This window comes from Nelusetta ayraudi, unplaced genomic scaffold (assembly GCF_046127955.1).
Source record: "Nelusetta ayraudi isolate G7.1 ecotype Tasmania unplaced genomic scaffold, CSIRO-AGI_Nayr_v1 ptg000135l, whole genome shotgun sequence".
Classification (NCBI taxonomy): domain Eukaryota; kingdom Metazoa; phylum Chordata; class Actinopteri; order Tetraodontiformes; family Monacanthidae; genus Nelusetta; species Nelusetta ayraudi.
The window spans coordinates 1,265,723-1,282,180 of record NW_027466185.1 but is presented as its reverse complement, the minus strand read 5'-3'; the positions used below and the strand labels follow the sequence as shown (position 1 = coordinate 1,282,180).

At 41.3% G+C, this 16,458-nt stretch overlaps 1 protein-coding gene across 1 annotated transcript in view; it reads left to right on the top strand.

Moving 5' to 3' along the window:
* Window positions 1–3,586: 3,586 nt before the first annotated feature.
* syn3 (synapsin III) overlaps window positions 3,587–16,458 on the top strand; it is a 117,192-nt gene continuing 104,320 nt past the window's right edge. The window contains exons 1-2 of the mRNA XM_076012088.1: window positions 3,587–3,765; window positions 15,224–15,712. Of these exons, the coding sequence (XP_075868203.1) occupies window positions 15,288–15,712 (425 nt within the window). The 5' untranslated portion in view covers window positions 3,587–3,765; window positions 15,224–15,287. The remainder of the gene's footprint in view (window positions 3,766–15,223; window positions 15,713–16,458) is intronic.

The window sequence follows — 16,458 nt, the reverse complement described above, 5'->3', positions numbered from 1 at the left end:
GGAGCAAGGGTTTAGGAATTACAGCTCTTGAATACGCAGCCGCCTTTCTTTCAAGGGACCAAAAGTAATTGGACAATTGACTCAGGAGGCTGCAATAAAAATAACGAGGATGAATGGGCTCTTCCCTCATTAATTTACATGTAGCTCTTCATATGTGAATATCTGGCTCTTTATTTTTCTGTTTGTACCAACATATATTTTATTTGTGTCTATCTTTAGTTAATAAAATTCTTGATCTTTTGCACTGTAGGTTTTTTTTTTTTTTTTGCTGCTGCTGCTGTAATTATGCAAATTTCCCCACCGTGGCATCAATAAAGGTGGTCATCTTCTAACCTGTCATCAATTAAGCAGTTAGACAGTCTGGAGTTGATTCCAGGTGTGGCATTTGGATTTAGAAGCTGTTGCTGTGAACACCCAACATAAGGTCAAAGGAGTTCTCAATGGAGGTGAAACAGACCATCCTGAGGCTGAAAAAAAAAAAAAGGAAATCCATAAGAGAGATAGCAGAAATGTTAGGAGTATTCAACAGTTTGGTACATTCTGAGAAAAAAAGAGTGCACTGGTGAGCTTAGGAACTCAAAAAGGCCTGGATGTCCACAGAAGACAACAGTGGTGGATGATCGCAGAATCCTTTCCATGGTGAAGAAAAACCCCTTCACAACATCCACTCAAGTAAAGAACACTTGAGTGGATGTTGTACTTCTCCAGGAAGTAGGTGTATCAGTATCCAAGTCTACCATGAAGAGAAGACTTCATGAGAGTAAATACAAAGGATTCACCACAATAAACCATTAATCAGCCTCAAAAATAGAAAGGCCAGAATTGACTTTGCCAAAAAAAAAAACACCTGAAGAAGCCAGCCCAGTTCTGGAACAGCATTCTTTGGACAGATGATGCTAAGATCAAAGTGTACCAGAATGATGGGAAGAAGAAAGTTTGGAAAATAATTGGAACAGCTCATGATCCAAAGCACACCACATCTTCTGTAAAACATGGTGGAGGCAGTGTGATGGCATGGGCATGCATGGCTTCCAATGGCACTGGGTCACGTTTATTGATGATGTGACAAAAGAAAGAAGCAGCTGGGTGAATTCTGAAGTGTATAGGGTTATACTTTCTACTCAGATTCAGCCAAGTGCAGCAAAGTTGATTGGACAGCGCTTCACAGTAGATGGACAATGATAAAAACATACTGCAAAAGCAACCCAGGAGTTTTTTTTTAAAGCAAAGAAGTGGAATATTCTGTAATGGACGAGTCAATCACCACATCTCAACCCAATCGAGCATGCATTTCACTTGCTCAAGACAAAACGTAAGGCAGAACGTCTCACAAACAAGCAACAACTGAAGACGGCTGCAGTAAAGGCCTGGCAAAGTATCATAAAGGAGGAAACCCAGCGTTTGGTGATGTCCATGGGTTCCAGACTTCAGGCAGTCATTGCCTGCAAAGGGTTCTCAACAAAATATTGAAATGCAACTTTTTACTTAGGGTTATGTTTATTTGTCCAATTACGTTTGAGCCCCTGAAATGAGTAGCATTTGTATAGAAATAGCTATAATTCCTATATGTTTCATTATATATTTTTGTTCAATCCCTACACTGTTTACTAAAAAAAAACTGCCTAAAGCTTATATACTTATTTCTAATATTATTATTCCTAATAATCTTGCTACGTGATTGTGTTGAGTATGGCGTCACGTGGTCATGTGACGGAGCGCATCATCGGGCTGTGGAACTGTGAGCGAGCTTATTTTGCACCAGCAAAATGAACTTTAAATTTTCTTTGTTTGGGGGTCATGCATAATGACATGGATGCTGTGGGTATTTTTTCCCTGTCTCAAATCGTGTGATTGAATTGATTATTTTTTTCCAGGCATGGTTTATGATATTAACTGCTAATGTTTATGTATTTTGTCTGTTCATGTTCTCTCTACGTTCTGCAATATATATACTCTCCACTACAGCAGCCGAACCTTAAATCTCTCTTTTATTGCATCTTAGATAGCATAACGCCCACGCTACATGTTTCATTTCAAACCCAATGTGGTGGCATGCAGAGCCCAAATCATGAAGATGTCACTGTCCAAATATTTCTGGACCTAACTGTATCATACGTGTGTGTGTGTGTGTGTGTGTGTGTGTCTGTGTGTGTGTATATATATATACCGTATATAAATATGCATGTATATATGTGTGTGATTTGTGTGTGCCAAAGGATGTCTTACAATTCCACCTGAAAGTGTTCAGTCTTGGAATTTGGCTCACATTTGTCGGGGAGAAAATCCAAAACAAATCATCTCAGTAGATTTTGAAGGCACAATTGATTTGCTCGTAACGTCTGCCGCATCCATTTCTCTGCCCCGCAAGCTTCATTATGCGTGCCCCTCCCATTAGGACGGACCGGGCCAATAGGGACGTGCAGCTGGGCCCTGCTGGATGCAGCAGCCCATCCAGTGACAACAATCCACTGACATTAACCAGCCAGAGCAGCCACTTCCTGTCTGGTGTGCGCCCTGAGGCAGCTGCTATTTCTTGCCCAGGCTGTCATTTCCTGGTAGGCAGGGCAAAATCTCCAGAGCCGCCGCCTGGATGGTGCTTTCAGGCTCCATTTTTATTGTGAAATCCCATTTTCCCTGCATATGAACAGCAGATGAATTAAAAATTAACGGTTCCCGTCTGTTCTGTATGCGCCCCTCCTCCCTCCATCCCACACTGGTGTTTTGCCTTTTTTTTTGGCTTTGTGTTTGTGCTGAGTCATGATACTTCAGTTCCCGCCAGTGGAGGAATGAGGAATGCCTTGGCAGCACAGCCCAAGGGTGACCGGTAGTGAGTCAGGTTTTTATTTGCCTGGGGGCATGATTTTTTTTTTTTTTTAAGTGAAATTTTCTAATAATCACAAGTGTGAAGAGGTGAGATTTATTCTATTCTGTGTGTCTGTGCATCTAGCTATGTATTGATAGATACAGACAGACAGATAAATATATATATCTATATCTATATGTTTTATCTATATCTATAAAGATATATATAGATAGGGATTTTTTTTTTTGCAAATATTGCGCCCATGCTCCAGCCTGCAACATGAGAACCACAGCGCAAATGAACAAAACTATGTGCAGGTGCAGAATCTTGTCATTCTTAGGTAATTCAAAGGTCAGTATGCCAAATAAAAAAAATAATAATAAGAAAAAAAGTTTAGAAGGTGATTAACGTTAATGTTTTCGGGGGTAAGGCACAACAGCAACCATGTAAAATGTGCCCAAATAACTTTCAAGGCGGATTTGTTTTTAATCAGTCAACTCAGAAAGCAGAAAAGTGCTGTTTTGTATTTGATTCCATCTGTGTCCATTGAGAAATACACAATTCTGGAAGTGGGCCTGTGTGATGTCACAAAGGGTGCTCTAATGGGTTTGCCGCCCCACACTCCACATGCTAATTTATTTGTGAAAAACATCCCTTTAAATTAGAACGACATTGCTTTCTTAATTTCCCTCCTCGGCCAATCGGCATCACCGACTGACTGCGGTGATGGATCATGCCACACCCCTCACGTTCCCGGCATGCATTGTGAAATAGAGAGAGCTGGAGACGGAGGAGGAGGAGAGAAGGATAGCGGCTTGACTCGGATGCTGAGAGGACTGCGGCCCTACGCTCAGAAGAAGAAGCAGAGCAGCAGGAGCAGCCGCACGCAGAAGAAGAAAGAAAAGGTTTATCATCCGACTTCTCTTCTTCGTCGTCGTCGTCAGTGGCAGCCCACAGCTCAGGTAAACCTCGCATCTCCTCGGCTTCATTATACTCCACGTTGCGCTCCTTTCGCGGGTTTGCGGTGTGACGGGGAGAAACTTGCCCGTGTCCGCACAATGAGCGGCGGATCGTTTCGGTTGCGATCATGAGGAGAGGAGGCTGACCTGCAGGCGAGCTGCAGTGCGTGTCGCCTTGTGTGAGAATGACTGTCTGTGTCTGACTGATGCATACACACGCAAGGAATGTGTGTGTGTGTGTGTGTGTGTGTGTGTGTGTGTGTGTGTGTGTGTGTGTGTGTGTGTGCGTGCAGCAGGGATTCCCTGCTGGAGGCTGCCATGTCTCTGCAGCGCCACTTCAGCTCCACACACTCAGCAGGAGAGGATGGAGGAGGAGGAGGAGGAGGAGGAGGAGGAGGAGGAGATCAATTCTGCTCAGCAGCGTACACCCAGCTAATATATTTCAGTTTGATCAGTTTTTATTATTTTTTTGTTGTATGTAAGCCAAGAGCATCCACATTGGCAGAAAGCCAAGGTATATATTGAAAACTGCTATTTTAAATGTGTAAGTTAAAGGACCCATTGGATGTTTTTTTTTTTTTCAGTTTTGTTTTATTTGTTTTTTTTTTCCCCGGGCGGCTCTGTTAGCAGCTTCAGATATTTATTTAACCTAAAGCATCAGTGGATGTCCAGAGAACAGTGTTTAGCCCTTTGTTTTCAGCCTTACCCCCCAAACCGTTTGCTCTACAGCTCCCTCTCAACAAAGCGATTGTTTTGTTGCATGATATGTCCTCGTGTCTGGGCAAGGAAGAGAAACGAGGCAGCTGCGAGGTGACGATCGAGAGGCTGGGTGCTGTTGTTGTTGTCAGTGCCTTTTGTGACATCACAGGGAGCTGGTGCCCAACACCTTGAGTGTTTTATCACGCAGTCTCTGTAAAGCAGAGTCAAGCCAAAGGCATAAATTATGGACGGGTTGCTGACAGTTGAGCAATACATATTGTCAACAGGATGAATTTTGTAAAATTTGACATTTAAAGGAGGTGTATTGTTTTTTTTCTACAAATTATTTGTGACCTGTCTGGACATCGTTTCCTGTGTGAGACATGAGAGAACATTACGTTCCGACAACCTTTAAATACTCATTGCAATATTGCAATGGTTGCTTTAACTGCATTGGGTTCGGTGCTCGCTGCACCCGAAGACACCGTGAGTGAGTTTTCAGGTGTGAGGGCTCCTGTGCTCTGCCATTGTTTTGGCTTCCGTCCTACAAACTCCTGTGAAACCATTTTGTCTTCACCGCAGACCCATTTTCATTTACATTTCACTTTATTTATTTATTCCCCTCATGAAGGTGGACAACATAATTTGTACATACACACTCTACACCTTCAAATCAACATGATGATTCCATGATTGGAAAAGATCAGCAAGGAGAAAACATTTCTTGCATTTGTCTGCCCCCTATTCAAACAATAAAAAACAACAAAAAAGAACCAAAAGATGGTCTGATATCCCATACAGTTGATTTTCACTAGCCTACACTAACTACACGCTGACTTTGAATGTAACAAAACACACAAGTACATGTTTTTAAGCTCAATAGTAATAATACAAAAACATTGATCAATAATCCAGTTTATGTTTCAAGTGCATATTGACTTTTTTCTGCTTTTGTACATTTAAAATGAATAACGGGTGACACGGTGGCGCAGTGGTTAGCGCTGCCGCCTCACAGCAAGAAGGTTGTGGGTTCAATTCTGGGCCTGGGACCTTTCTGTGTGGAGTTTGCATGTTCTCCCTTTGTCTGTGTGGGTTGTCTCCGGGTTCTCCGGCTTCCTCCCACACTCCAAAAACATGCATGTGAGGTCAAGTGAACACTCTAAATTGTACGTAGGTGTGCATGTGAGTGTGAATGGTTGCTTGTCCAGGGTGTCACCCTGCCTTCACCCTAAGACAGCTGGGATAGGCTCCAGCAGACCCCCGTGACCCTGAGCTCAGGAAGAAGTGGGTATGGAAGATGAATGAATGAAAATGAATAATATCTGTGCAACCTTTCAAATCCATTTGTTGGGAAGTCCATATTTTCACCACAACAACTGAAACACACATTTGTTTCAAAGTGGTCCGAGCCAGTTAGTGCTTAAAATTAAATTTTATATGATTTTCATTTTCTGAAGTAAACACAAATAACTTTTGCAGGTTTTCCAGCAAAACTCTGTTGCTGGCTTTGAAGATAATTAGCCGTGTCTATTGTTCTATTGTCTCTGTAAGATTAAATAACCCTGAGTTAATCAATAAACTATTAGGATGTTCCCTACTATGACATCACTATCAGTCGATGTCCCTTTTTTTTGTTTTCTTTTAGCCACCACAAAAGTAATTTGATTCTCACGCACCTCACCAAGGAACATTGACTGTATCACCTTATTTTCCCCTTTCTGATTAACCATGATATTTTTTTTATGCCATTTGCCAAATTAGGCCCAACATTTACAAAAAAAAGAATTAAATTAATTTGCCACTTGGTTCATGTTTTTAACCACCTTATTGTCCTTAACGAAGTGATGGGGTATGTCTGTTGTTCTAAACTTGGAACCAATTGAACTATTTAGAATGTTCCATGTACCCTTGATGTACCCTAAATTTTCTTTTATAATTGTATTATAATATTCCTTTTTTTTGCCTTTCTCAATATATTCGTTTATTTTTGGACACCTTATATTTTATTTCAGCAGTTTCTGTTCTAGATTTCATGAAGTCTCAATAAAGTTTGTTTTTCTTTTTGCATGCATTTTGTAAACTTTATGTTATCCAAGGTTTTTTGTTAAGTACGTTTTACGTTTTACATAAAAATATTGGACAGTGTTTATCATAAAGAGCTAGATAATAGTTTAAGAATGGATCATATGCAATATTTACTTCATCTGTTCTCTGTTTCAACAGATCATTTCTAAAGGCATTCATTTGGTCATCAGTCCACATTCTTTTATATCTATATGTTTTTGCTGTAGTTTATAATTAAATGTTGCAAATACAGGTAGATGGTCACTTGTATCACTTATCACAAGGCCACTATTTATGCTATTTTCCAGAACATTTGTGAAAATATTATCAGTTAACTCGGCTGAGCTTTGTAATCAGCACGGTACAGCCCTCTACTGTACAATGTGTCCAGAAAGTCTGGAGTTTGCTTATGTGTAGATGGCTTTAAAAGGTCGATGTTAAAATTGCCACAGAATATTAGTGATTTATTGATGTTCAAATATTTCATTTATTCTTCTAGACTTTCTTTAAAGGTATCTCTATATTTGATCCTGGTTTTCTCTAAACACATGCAACCACCAAGTTTCTCCTTTCTAATTCAATTTCCACAGTGATGCACTCCAATCATCACCAATTACAGTTGTTAAGCATTCCACAGCTTTACATTTTAAGTTACTGTCAATATGAAGAGCCACACCCCTCCACTCCTATTAGCTCTATTGGTGACATATAAATCATGACCATTAATATGCAAATCAATATCCTTCTCTTTGTTCATCCATGTCTCAGACAGAGCTATCAACTTCAATCTATTTTTAAGTGGGTCCAAAAACTCCTTGATTTTTGTGAAATTTCTAGGAAAGCTTCTACAATTGAAATGTATTAATGAAAAAGTATTGTCGAGCTCAACACTATCATTAAGATGTTCATCAGTATAATATCTACAGGAGTCATAGATGTGACTAACCACATGATTCTCTGGATCCACATCATTTTCAAAATCATAGATTCTTTGTTCTGTGTAGTCAGAGCTTAAAGAAAGCCTGACTCTTATCAGTCATTAAACAAAAGTAATCTAGATCCTATATTTTTTCTTGAAAGTTAAATACACACAGATTTCTAAACAAATCACAGCAGAATAAAAAAGAAAAAGGAGAGAGAGAGAAAAAACGGTTCCACTTTAGCTTGCTCTGGGGGTCCATTTAATCAGATGTACGCCTTTCCAGTCCTTGTCCAGGTTGCCTGGATCTTGCTTTGTTTTCTGCTATTTCAGCATTTTTCTTCGTCATGCGCTCATTTAAATTCACCCCAGTGCCTTTAAGTTTTTTGACTTGCCTCAACACTGCCACCTTGTGCTTCCTACTCGCAAATTTTATCACAATTGTGGAATTGGTTTTCTTGTCCTTACGGGGTGGAGTGTGGCCAACTGAGAGCTGGTGACTCTCCAGATGAATGTTTTTACTCGTCAGGAATTGAACAACTTCTTTCTCCAAGGTGTGCAGCTTCTCAGATGGTGCATCCTCACCTTGTTGGTCACCGGCTGGGCCAGCAACCCTGGCATAGCTTTGATGTTTACTCTCCAGTCCAGTGATTAGAAGGTCATCAGCTCGGGAGTACTGCTCAAAGTCGTCCACTCTTTGTTCCAGCAACTCAATCCTCTGGTCCCTTTGTGTGATGATTATTTTCAGCTCACGGATCTCCTCCACGAGGCCCGTGAGGGTTTTTTGTTGCTTCACTACTGTGCTGATTTCCTTACACATAGAGTTGGAGAATTTTTCATCTCCTTCATTTCCTCTGTCAACTTTTTGATGTTAGTTGACATCTTGTTTTGAATATATCGGGGAAAAATAATAATAAGTGAAAAGTATACTCTGGATAGGCTCAACACAGCTCTGTTGCCAACTTCCAGTAGCTTACAGGATCCCGTCCTTGCATTCGAAACAAAAAAATCCAAAAGTATAGGTAGGAATCAATACTTTGTTCACAGCAATGATTTAATTTAGAAAGGATGGCACCTTGTTTAGGTGTTTTTTGATGGATTGTAGAAGGCCTCTGAGCAGAGAAAAACAGTGGCAGCCATCTTAGGATTCCTCCTTTAAGTAAATGTAAATTAGGTGCAGTATTGGCATGATTCCAATCCAGATCCCACCCCTTCAGGCTTTTCCTTTGGCCCGGCCGCCCTTCCAAGACAGGCTCGATTGCTCGAGTTCGAAGTCCAAGTTATTGCGCAGCCACTTTGGGAGCTTCGAGTCAAAACCCTATTTTTTATGATTGCAAAATAGAGAAGAACAGAAGAAAAGAATAAAGAAGAGTAAAGCATGCAAGCTAGCAGTGCAGCTGTGCCTCCACTGCTAGCTTGCACATCGTTGCGCTATAACTCTGTTGGACTTTTTTACATATTTCTCGCAGACTTTTAAGGCTGCTGGGATGTATCGCTGTGCTGTAGCACAGCGATAGTGTAATTTTACCTGAGTGTAAAAATGACATGAATCCACACGCAGTCGTCGACCCTGTGTTCTGACTCTAATGGCGCCATACCACCAAATAAACACCATAAAATATTCAGCAGGCCATCAGTTTACAGAACCAGTGATCTACTTGGTCTCCCAACAGATGTTCCTCAGCACGATCAGCCGTCTACAGCCGCTAATGATGCTTTTAATTTTTTTTTTCGGTGGGGGGAAAATTATAAATCACACAATGGGAGCGACCTTTCTGTACCTCATGAGCCGTGTCTGTGCTTCAGACTCTGCAGAGAGAGGTGTTGTCATTATGACGGGAGGACACTTTGATGCGGAGAGGGGTTTTGCCAATGTGGAGGCTGGTTTTGTCATGAATGGAGCGTTGAATCGCCACGCTGCCGAAGTGATTCATCAAGGGTTTCAGTCAGAGCTTGATACTGATACTAGCTTGATACAGCTTGAGCTGTGTTGGCGACCACCTGTTTGTACATGGTTTTGGCTGGCCGAACCGCTCCTCCCCTCTGCATCTTATTTAACAAATAGTCAAGAAATTACTTACAAAATAAAAAAAATAATAAAGGAATGTGCTTTCTCTATTACTGTATCTTACCTGTTAGTGTATGTGTATATCCAGACTATGTAAAAGGGTATATGTACTGTATATATGTGTGTATGTATGTATATGTATACATATGTACATGTGTATATCAGACAGTAGCTATCAGTAAAGCAAGCATGTACGTATACTGCAAAGTGTCTTGTTTCCTTGCTTCCTTTTCTCTTGCTTGTTTATTGGTAGTTTGTTCTGTTTTTTCTCTCCATTTTTTACTATTTTTCATCTCATTCTTGTATATGTAGGGTAGGCGTTATAAGCTGTGGCTTCAGCCTGTACCCTTTTAGTCATGTGGTTATTTCTTTTCAAGTGTTTCAATTGTTTGTTTTTGTATTTTCTTTGAAATTTTAACGATGATGCCACAAAGAATCAAAAACAAAACAACGCAATTAATACCACAATTTAGGGTCATTTTGATCACTTTGGAGTATCATCCACTTAATTTTGGAGGAAACACAGTCACACCTGGTGCAAGTTTACGTGGTGCTGTCGAATCACCCAAACAAAACTAAGTAAATAAAAAAATAAATAAAGAAGTAAAACAAACAAGTCACACATGAAGTTCCACCTTTTGTGTGGAGTGTGTCGCACAGCAGTTGTGCCTTTTTCAGCACTTTTGTTAATGGACGCCGCGAGCGTTTGGCAACACATTTCTAATAGCACCCCCTGCTAACCCCCCCCCGCAGATGCCCCGCTGCAGTGTTAAGCGTCATGGTCACACTGGGAATAGACTCTTCGGTAGATGTAAGATTTTGTCTGAGTGTCGCCTCTAATTTCCTGTTTCTGTTTGTGGGAAAGGTCCTGCAGTGCTTTTTGAGCTTCCCCCCTTTTTCAAGGCACTGTTTCATTTTGAAAGCTTTACTATAACTAAGACAAAGCCTATAGCTGCCGCACTAGTATTTGTAGTGTGCAACCATCTCAGATGAATGCCCAAAATCAATTTAAATATATAAGGTTTACAACATAAAATTCACTGTTGACCACTGACCTCATCATGCAACATGAATGGTTCAACATTTCACGTTAACTCAAAAAAGAGGCCTTGCTCATCGAATTTGGAAACCAGCTAATTTAAAATCAAATTTTGTTTTCAGAAGTCATTAGCATCATTAAACAGGGATTTTTCTGAATCCTGGAATGTGCTGTGGACTCACTCGACACCTCCTGGAACTCGGCGGCTAAGTCTAAAATGTTGATTTATGGCTACGCTAACTTTTGTCAGAATGTGTTAAGCAAACAAACTTGTGCAATATCAGTCATATTTGTGTAATAACTGAGTAATAACTGAGCGAAATATCAACCATCCTTCTGTAATAGCTGATGTCTGAGGGTTCTGAACATTGAAATTCTACATTTTTTTTCGACCTTTTCGCGAGCAGCACGGGGAAGGCGGCAGAGACAGTGAGGCGCACGAAGATGAGTCACAGCACTAGCTGAGTGTTTTTGGTGCTGCTGCACTTGCGTGAGATCACGAGTCACTAGGAGGGAAAATAGAGCTGAGGTCGCTGAGCTGCGTAGAGGTGTAGAAATACCCTGTGAATTTGGGGGTGGGGGGGAGTAAAGGAACATTGGCGACTGGCATGAGAAACAGTGGGAATTTGTTGTTACCATGGTGGGCAGCTGTGCTTGCTAGCGGTGAAAAATCGTGTATTGCCCTTTAAAAAAATAAAAAACAAAAAAACTAGTGAGTGTCATGCAGAAAAATAAAAAAAGACAATGGGGGGATCTGCCTCATAGAAGCTTCTTTTACTGGAACTTAATGATATTAGACATAACCAAAGGCGGGAGAAAGATTTGGATAGAAGTGTAACATTACCGTGATGTGATTATCCTCGCAGCCAAGAGCCAGGAAAGAATGATTAGAGGAGAAAACAAGCAAGTTGCTTCTTTAAAGGGTCTGATTTGCAAAAAGCTGCTTCTTTTAAGAGTCGGAGATGTATTAAGAGAATCAAGTTCAGTGTTGGATAAACAGCAAGGTGGCCATTAAAAAAAAAAAAAAAAAGATGCATTCGCAGGATAATGTGATTACTCCAAGTAGAAATATTTTTTTTTCTAAAAAAAGAGATCAACCAACTTTGCAATCTTAGCCACACATGCGAAAGCATTTTTTTCGTGGATGGTGATCTCACTATATCTGTTTTTCCTCATAGCTCAATCAACCCCGCATTTTAACTTCATTACATGCAAATACATATTGATAAATGGCATTAATAACTACTGTTATATCAAATAAGTGTGTTGTGAATTCTGTTTGTATGGTTTTACCCCTTTATTGAAAAATAATTATTTCAATATTAGTGGATCAGCCTTTACAACAAGCCCATCAAAATACACACACGGACTGGAAGAGGTTTGAGTTTACTGTTCGATGATTTTTTACTTTAGTTGCATCTAAAAATCTAATTTACTAGTGACAAATTAACACAACCTGTTGCCATCATTTCTCCTTTTATGGCAACCAACATGTATTACATCATCAGTGGGATTTTACCAAAATTTGGACCCATATCAGTGAAGGAACCCTTCCTGTATACTTGATGGACATTTTCTCACAGGCAACGGTGTGTTAATTTGCATAGAGCAGCTTTTCTTTGGGAACAAGTTGTGTGTATGGCAACGTTCACAGTTCGGCTCGTGTTAAAACGAAGGAAACAATGCAAAGCCAGCTGGGAGGACGTTCTCGACAAATAAAAAAAAACAAAAAATCCTACGCATATACACACACACACACACACACACACACACACACGTACAGACAGACACATGTACACACTCTTGGTGCTTCTGCAACTCAGAGAAAAACAAGGAAATCCTCAGTCAGGAGAGTCTCATGAATGTTAACAAGAGAAGAGAGGAAGCTGAGTTATGACTCATGATGAGGGAGAAGTCTTGTACTATTGTTGTTGTTGTTGCTGTTTTTATCATTGGCCATTCTTGTTTCTTTTCTTCCAAATATAAAAACAAGAAATGTCTGTCTTAAAAAAAATCTAACAGGGAAATAAAGCTTAGCTGAGCAATCTATGCTGCTGGTGTGGGGGGAAGCCAATCAGGTTTGAGGGTGTAGCCACAGGGCGGAGCTTTGACTAAAATAGCATGTACAAGAGAATGAGCACAGCAAGAGTTTTGGAGAAACCTTGTATTGAACAGGCCTCAGCCTAACTGGCAATTGCAGCTCGGTAATGAGGGGGGATAGCGAGATAATATCACAGCTGACTCTTGAAACCCTGCTGGTGTGTGTGTGTGTGTGTGTGTGTGTGTGTGTGTGTGTGTGAGAGAGAACTAAATTGCCGTGACAGTCACGAGCAGCAACAGTGATACGGCTCCGAGGTCACAAATCTTAGTGCGTCTCTCCTTTGCCTCCGGATGCTCTGCCGGAAGCTCCGGCTGCGGTTCTGTGAAGCGGCGACTTCCGGATGTTCATCGTCTGACTACATTAACTTGTCAGGATGAAACATTCGCAACCTCCCCCACAACTCCTCCCCTCAACGCCTCTCCCCAACTCGCTCCTACTGTGTGCTTATTAGACCCCACAAACGCCGGCTGCTAACGCCTTGCTATCAAATGCACTTTCATCTCAGCCCCGAGCTCTGTTCTGCAAGGAGGGGTGGCCTGGTTCTGATCGGGGTTAAGGGCCTCTTCCCTTTTCTCCTCCTTGGGATGCTCAGATTGAAAGATTCTTCTTCTTCTTCTTCTTCTTCTTCTTCTTCTTCTTCTTCATCTTACATAAGCCCCCCCACCCCTCTTTCTCCCGCAGGGCTCTGTTTGCGTTACAAAGGAGAGGAGCTCTGAGTCACCGCTACCGACTCCGCAACAACTCTGCCGTGTCACTGAATTATTCTTCAGAATAAATGCTTTGTGTTGCGAGACTCGCCGCCCTACTTTTTGCGTTAATACACACTATTCCAGTTTTGGGTTTCATGTTTTTGCATAGCTGACATTTTGGCAGCATACAAGGTCAAATTGTATGCTGATTATTCAGAGTCAGTCTTGCCTACGATTTTTTAGTATTCAGACAACTTTTTTTTATTTTTTATTTTTTTCAAAATAGCGACCACCAACAAGTATTGCAACTTTTTCAGGTGCTCTTGGAGACTTTTGGCGACTTGGATGCGAAAGCACTTATCACTCTTACCTGTGTCAATGAGTTCCTCTGTCCCAGGTGGTCAGAGCAGATGTTCATCCCGCCCTGTCCACACTGGAAATGAATGGTGCATGTGTGAAGTTGGAAAAAATAAACAAAAACAAAACTACAAACATATAGTAATTGTAGACGTTAATAAGTTTATGCTTTAAATGTTATGGGTTCTTGTTATTGTTTCCTGCGGTTATGGTTATTCATATTATGTAAAAAATAAAATATCATATGGTACTTCTACTCGTCGCTTCTACCTGGACCCTAAAGTAAAATGTAAACAACCAAACCAAATTTAAGGAATGAATGAATAAAGCTGCATAGGTGTTGAAGGATATTAATTTGTAGTGGTGGCGCAGTGGTTAGCGCTGCCACCTCAAGAAGGTTGTGGGTTCGATTCTGTCAGTCCAAAAACATTCATGCAAGGTGAATTGGAAACTCTGAATTGTCCGTAGGTTTGTATGTGAGTGCAAATGGTTGGGAACTGGGCATTTGTCCAGGGTGTCACCCTGCCTTCGCCCTATGACAGCTGGGAGATATAATGGATTAATGAATGGACGTTATTCCTCACCCGTAAAGTGTCAATCAAAGTTACATGGTTTAAAATTATACAAATAAGACGATAACGTCATTCAGCAACTGTGAGCGACTTTTAGTAAAGCCAATAGCTACTGGGAAGCTAGGCAATGCTCCACAGACCCACGCCTGTCAAATTTAAAAGAAGAAGAAGAAAATAAGCCCAACTCTGCCTGAAAAAAGAGATAAACAGTATGACAATGAATTATGGCAGCAGCAGGAGCCTAGCTACTGAATACAGTATGTTTCGTAATGCAGCATGGAAATGATGCAGCTGCGTGTGGTGTTGTTTGCTTGATAGCTAACAACAAAGTATACAGCCACAACCGACGTCTTGAGTCTGTTTTGACTGTTTAGCCGCACAGTGAGACCTCAGTACACTATATTTAACAGAACAGTTCAGCTAGCAACAAGCAGCAAGTTGTTGGGTATAAACAGTATATAACAATAATAGTACTACTACTACTACTAATAATAATAATAATAATAATGATGTTTATCAAGCATGGTTTCATTTTAAAATCATATTTTTAAATTTGTATCAACAAAGAGGAACATGCAGCATGCGTAGGTATAGTAATTCTCCTGTTGTTGTTTTGGTTTGGTCTTTGGACCCACCCCTGAGCAGAATAAATGGCTAATTAGCATCAAAATGCATATCTGGAGCATTTTGCAAATACTTTTTGTTCCTAGTTGTGCTCTAGTGTTTTACAGAGTCTTGGACCAACTGTGATACTTCAGTTAACTAAAACTGAGGTTTCTTGAGAAGTCTGAAAGGTCAAGAATAGAGTTGAACTGGCCATTAAACACTGATTTTCCCATGAAAGTGCTTTTAAACTAAAGGGTTTTCTTTGGAGTGCAAAAATAGTCATTTTGGTGCCACCGTCACATATGACGTAATCATTTAGTCCTAAATCTTTGTCGCCTCCTCCGCAGGTTTTCAGGCATTCTTCTCCCTGCGGCGCTTCCTCTGGCCTGACTGATCCACCAGCCCGCCACGATGAACTACCTCCGCCGTCGCCTGTCGGACAGCAGTTTTGTGGCCAACCTCCCCAATGGCTACATGATGGATCTGCAGCGGCCCACCCCTCCGGGGTCGTCCACCTCCTCCCCTGCCTCTCCGGCCACGGAGAGACGGCAGCCCTTGAGCCTCCCGAGTCAGACCCAGAGCGCCGTCACCGGCTTGGGCTCGGGCTCGGGCTCAGGCCCCAGTTCCGGTTCCATCTCCAGCCCGGGCAGCTTCCTCAGCTCCTTCTCCAGTGTGGTGAAGAGTGCTCAGATGGCCCAAAACGTGGCCGCCGCTGCGCACGCCAAGTCGGCAGCGTCAGCTGCCACTGACATTGCTCCTGGAGGTGCCCAGCCGACCAAACCTGCCGTACGCAAGCCCAAGATCCTGCTGGTCATCGATGATCAACACACTGACTGGTGAGTCACAGTTTTAATCTGTAGGTGTGTTTGGGAAACTGAGATTAAGAGAAATTTCTGGAATGTGTGACATCTCCTTAATTTATCAAAATCAGTTTTTGGGATGAAGAACTGATTGTTGGGTGGATGGTTGTTGGGTTGTGCCAGTCACTCGGATTGGCACCAACGCGAACACGTGTTAGAAAGAATGCACTCCAACAATATATTATACCGTACGGATCCTTGACTTTTGAGGTTGAACCGATCACAGATCCTCCTGATCTGCATTGACAGTGACTTTGAAGTGCTTGAACTGAGGAAACTCATAAAGACATTTTTTTTTCCTTTAAAAGGCCCTTTTTTTATTTTTAATATTAATGCTCATTTATGCAGTGTTAAAACAGGTTAAAGTAACACTGATTGTCACATTCCGAAGGATGCAACATTTGCCCATTTCCCCGCATTTGACCCATCCCCTGAGGGTGTGGCATGTTGCATTGTTAATTGCCCAAAAAAAATATTTATTTTGCAGTTAAGTAAAATCTCTGGTGTTGTGGTGTTTTGCACTCATAATCCTTGCTCCTGGAGAGAGAGCGTGCATTCATCCAGGAGTGGGTTACACAGACATACAGGTATGTTTTCTTAAAAAGAAATGGCCACATTATTTTTGAACTTCCGTCATCTATTTAAATTTTGCAGCTTGTTTTGCATGACGTATCCTGAATCTGGGGTTTGTTGCAAACAGTTTGTAAGCGGCGGTCCTGTCA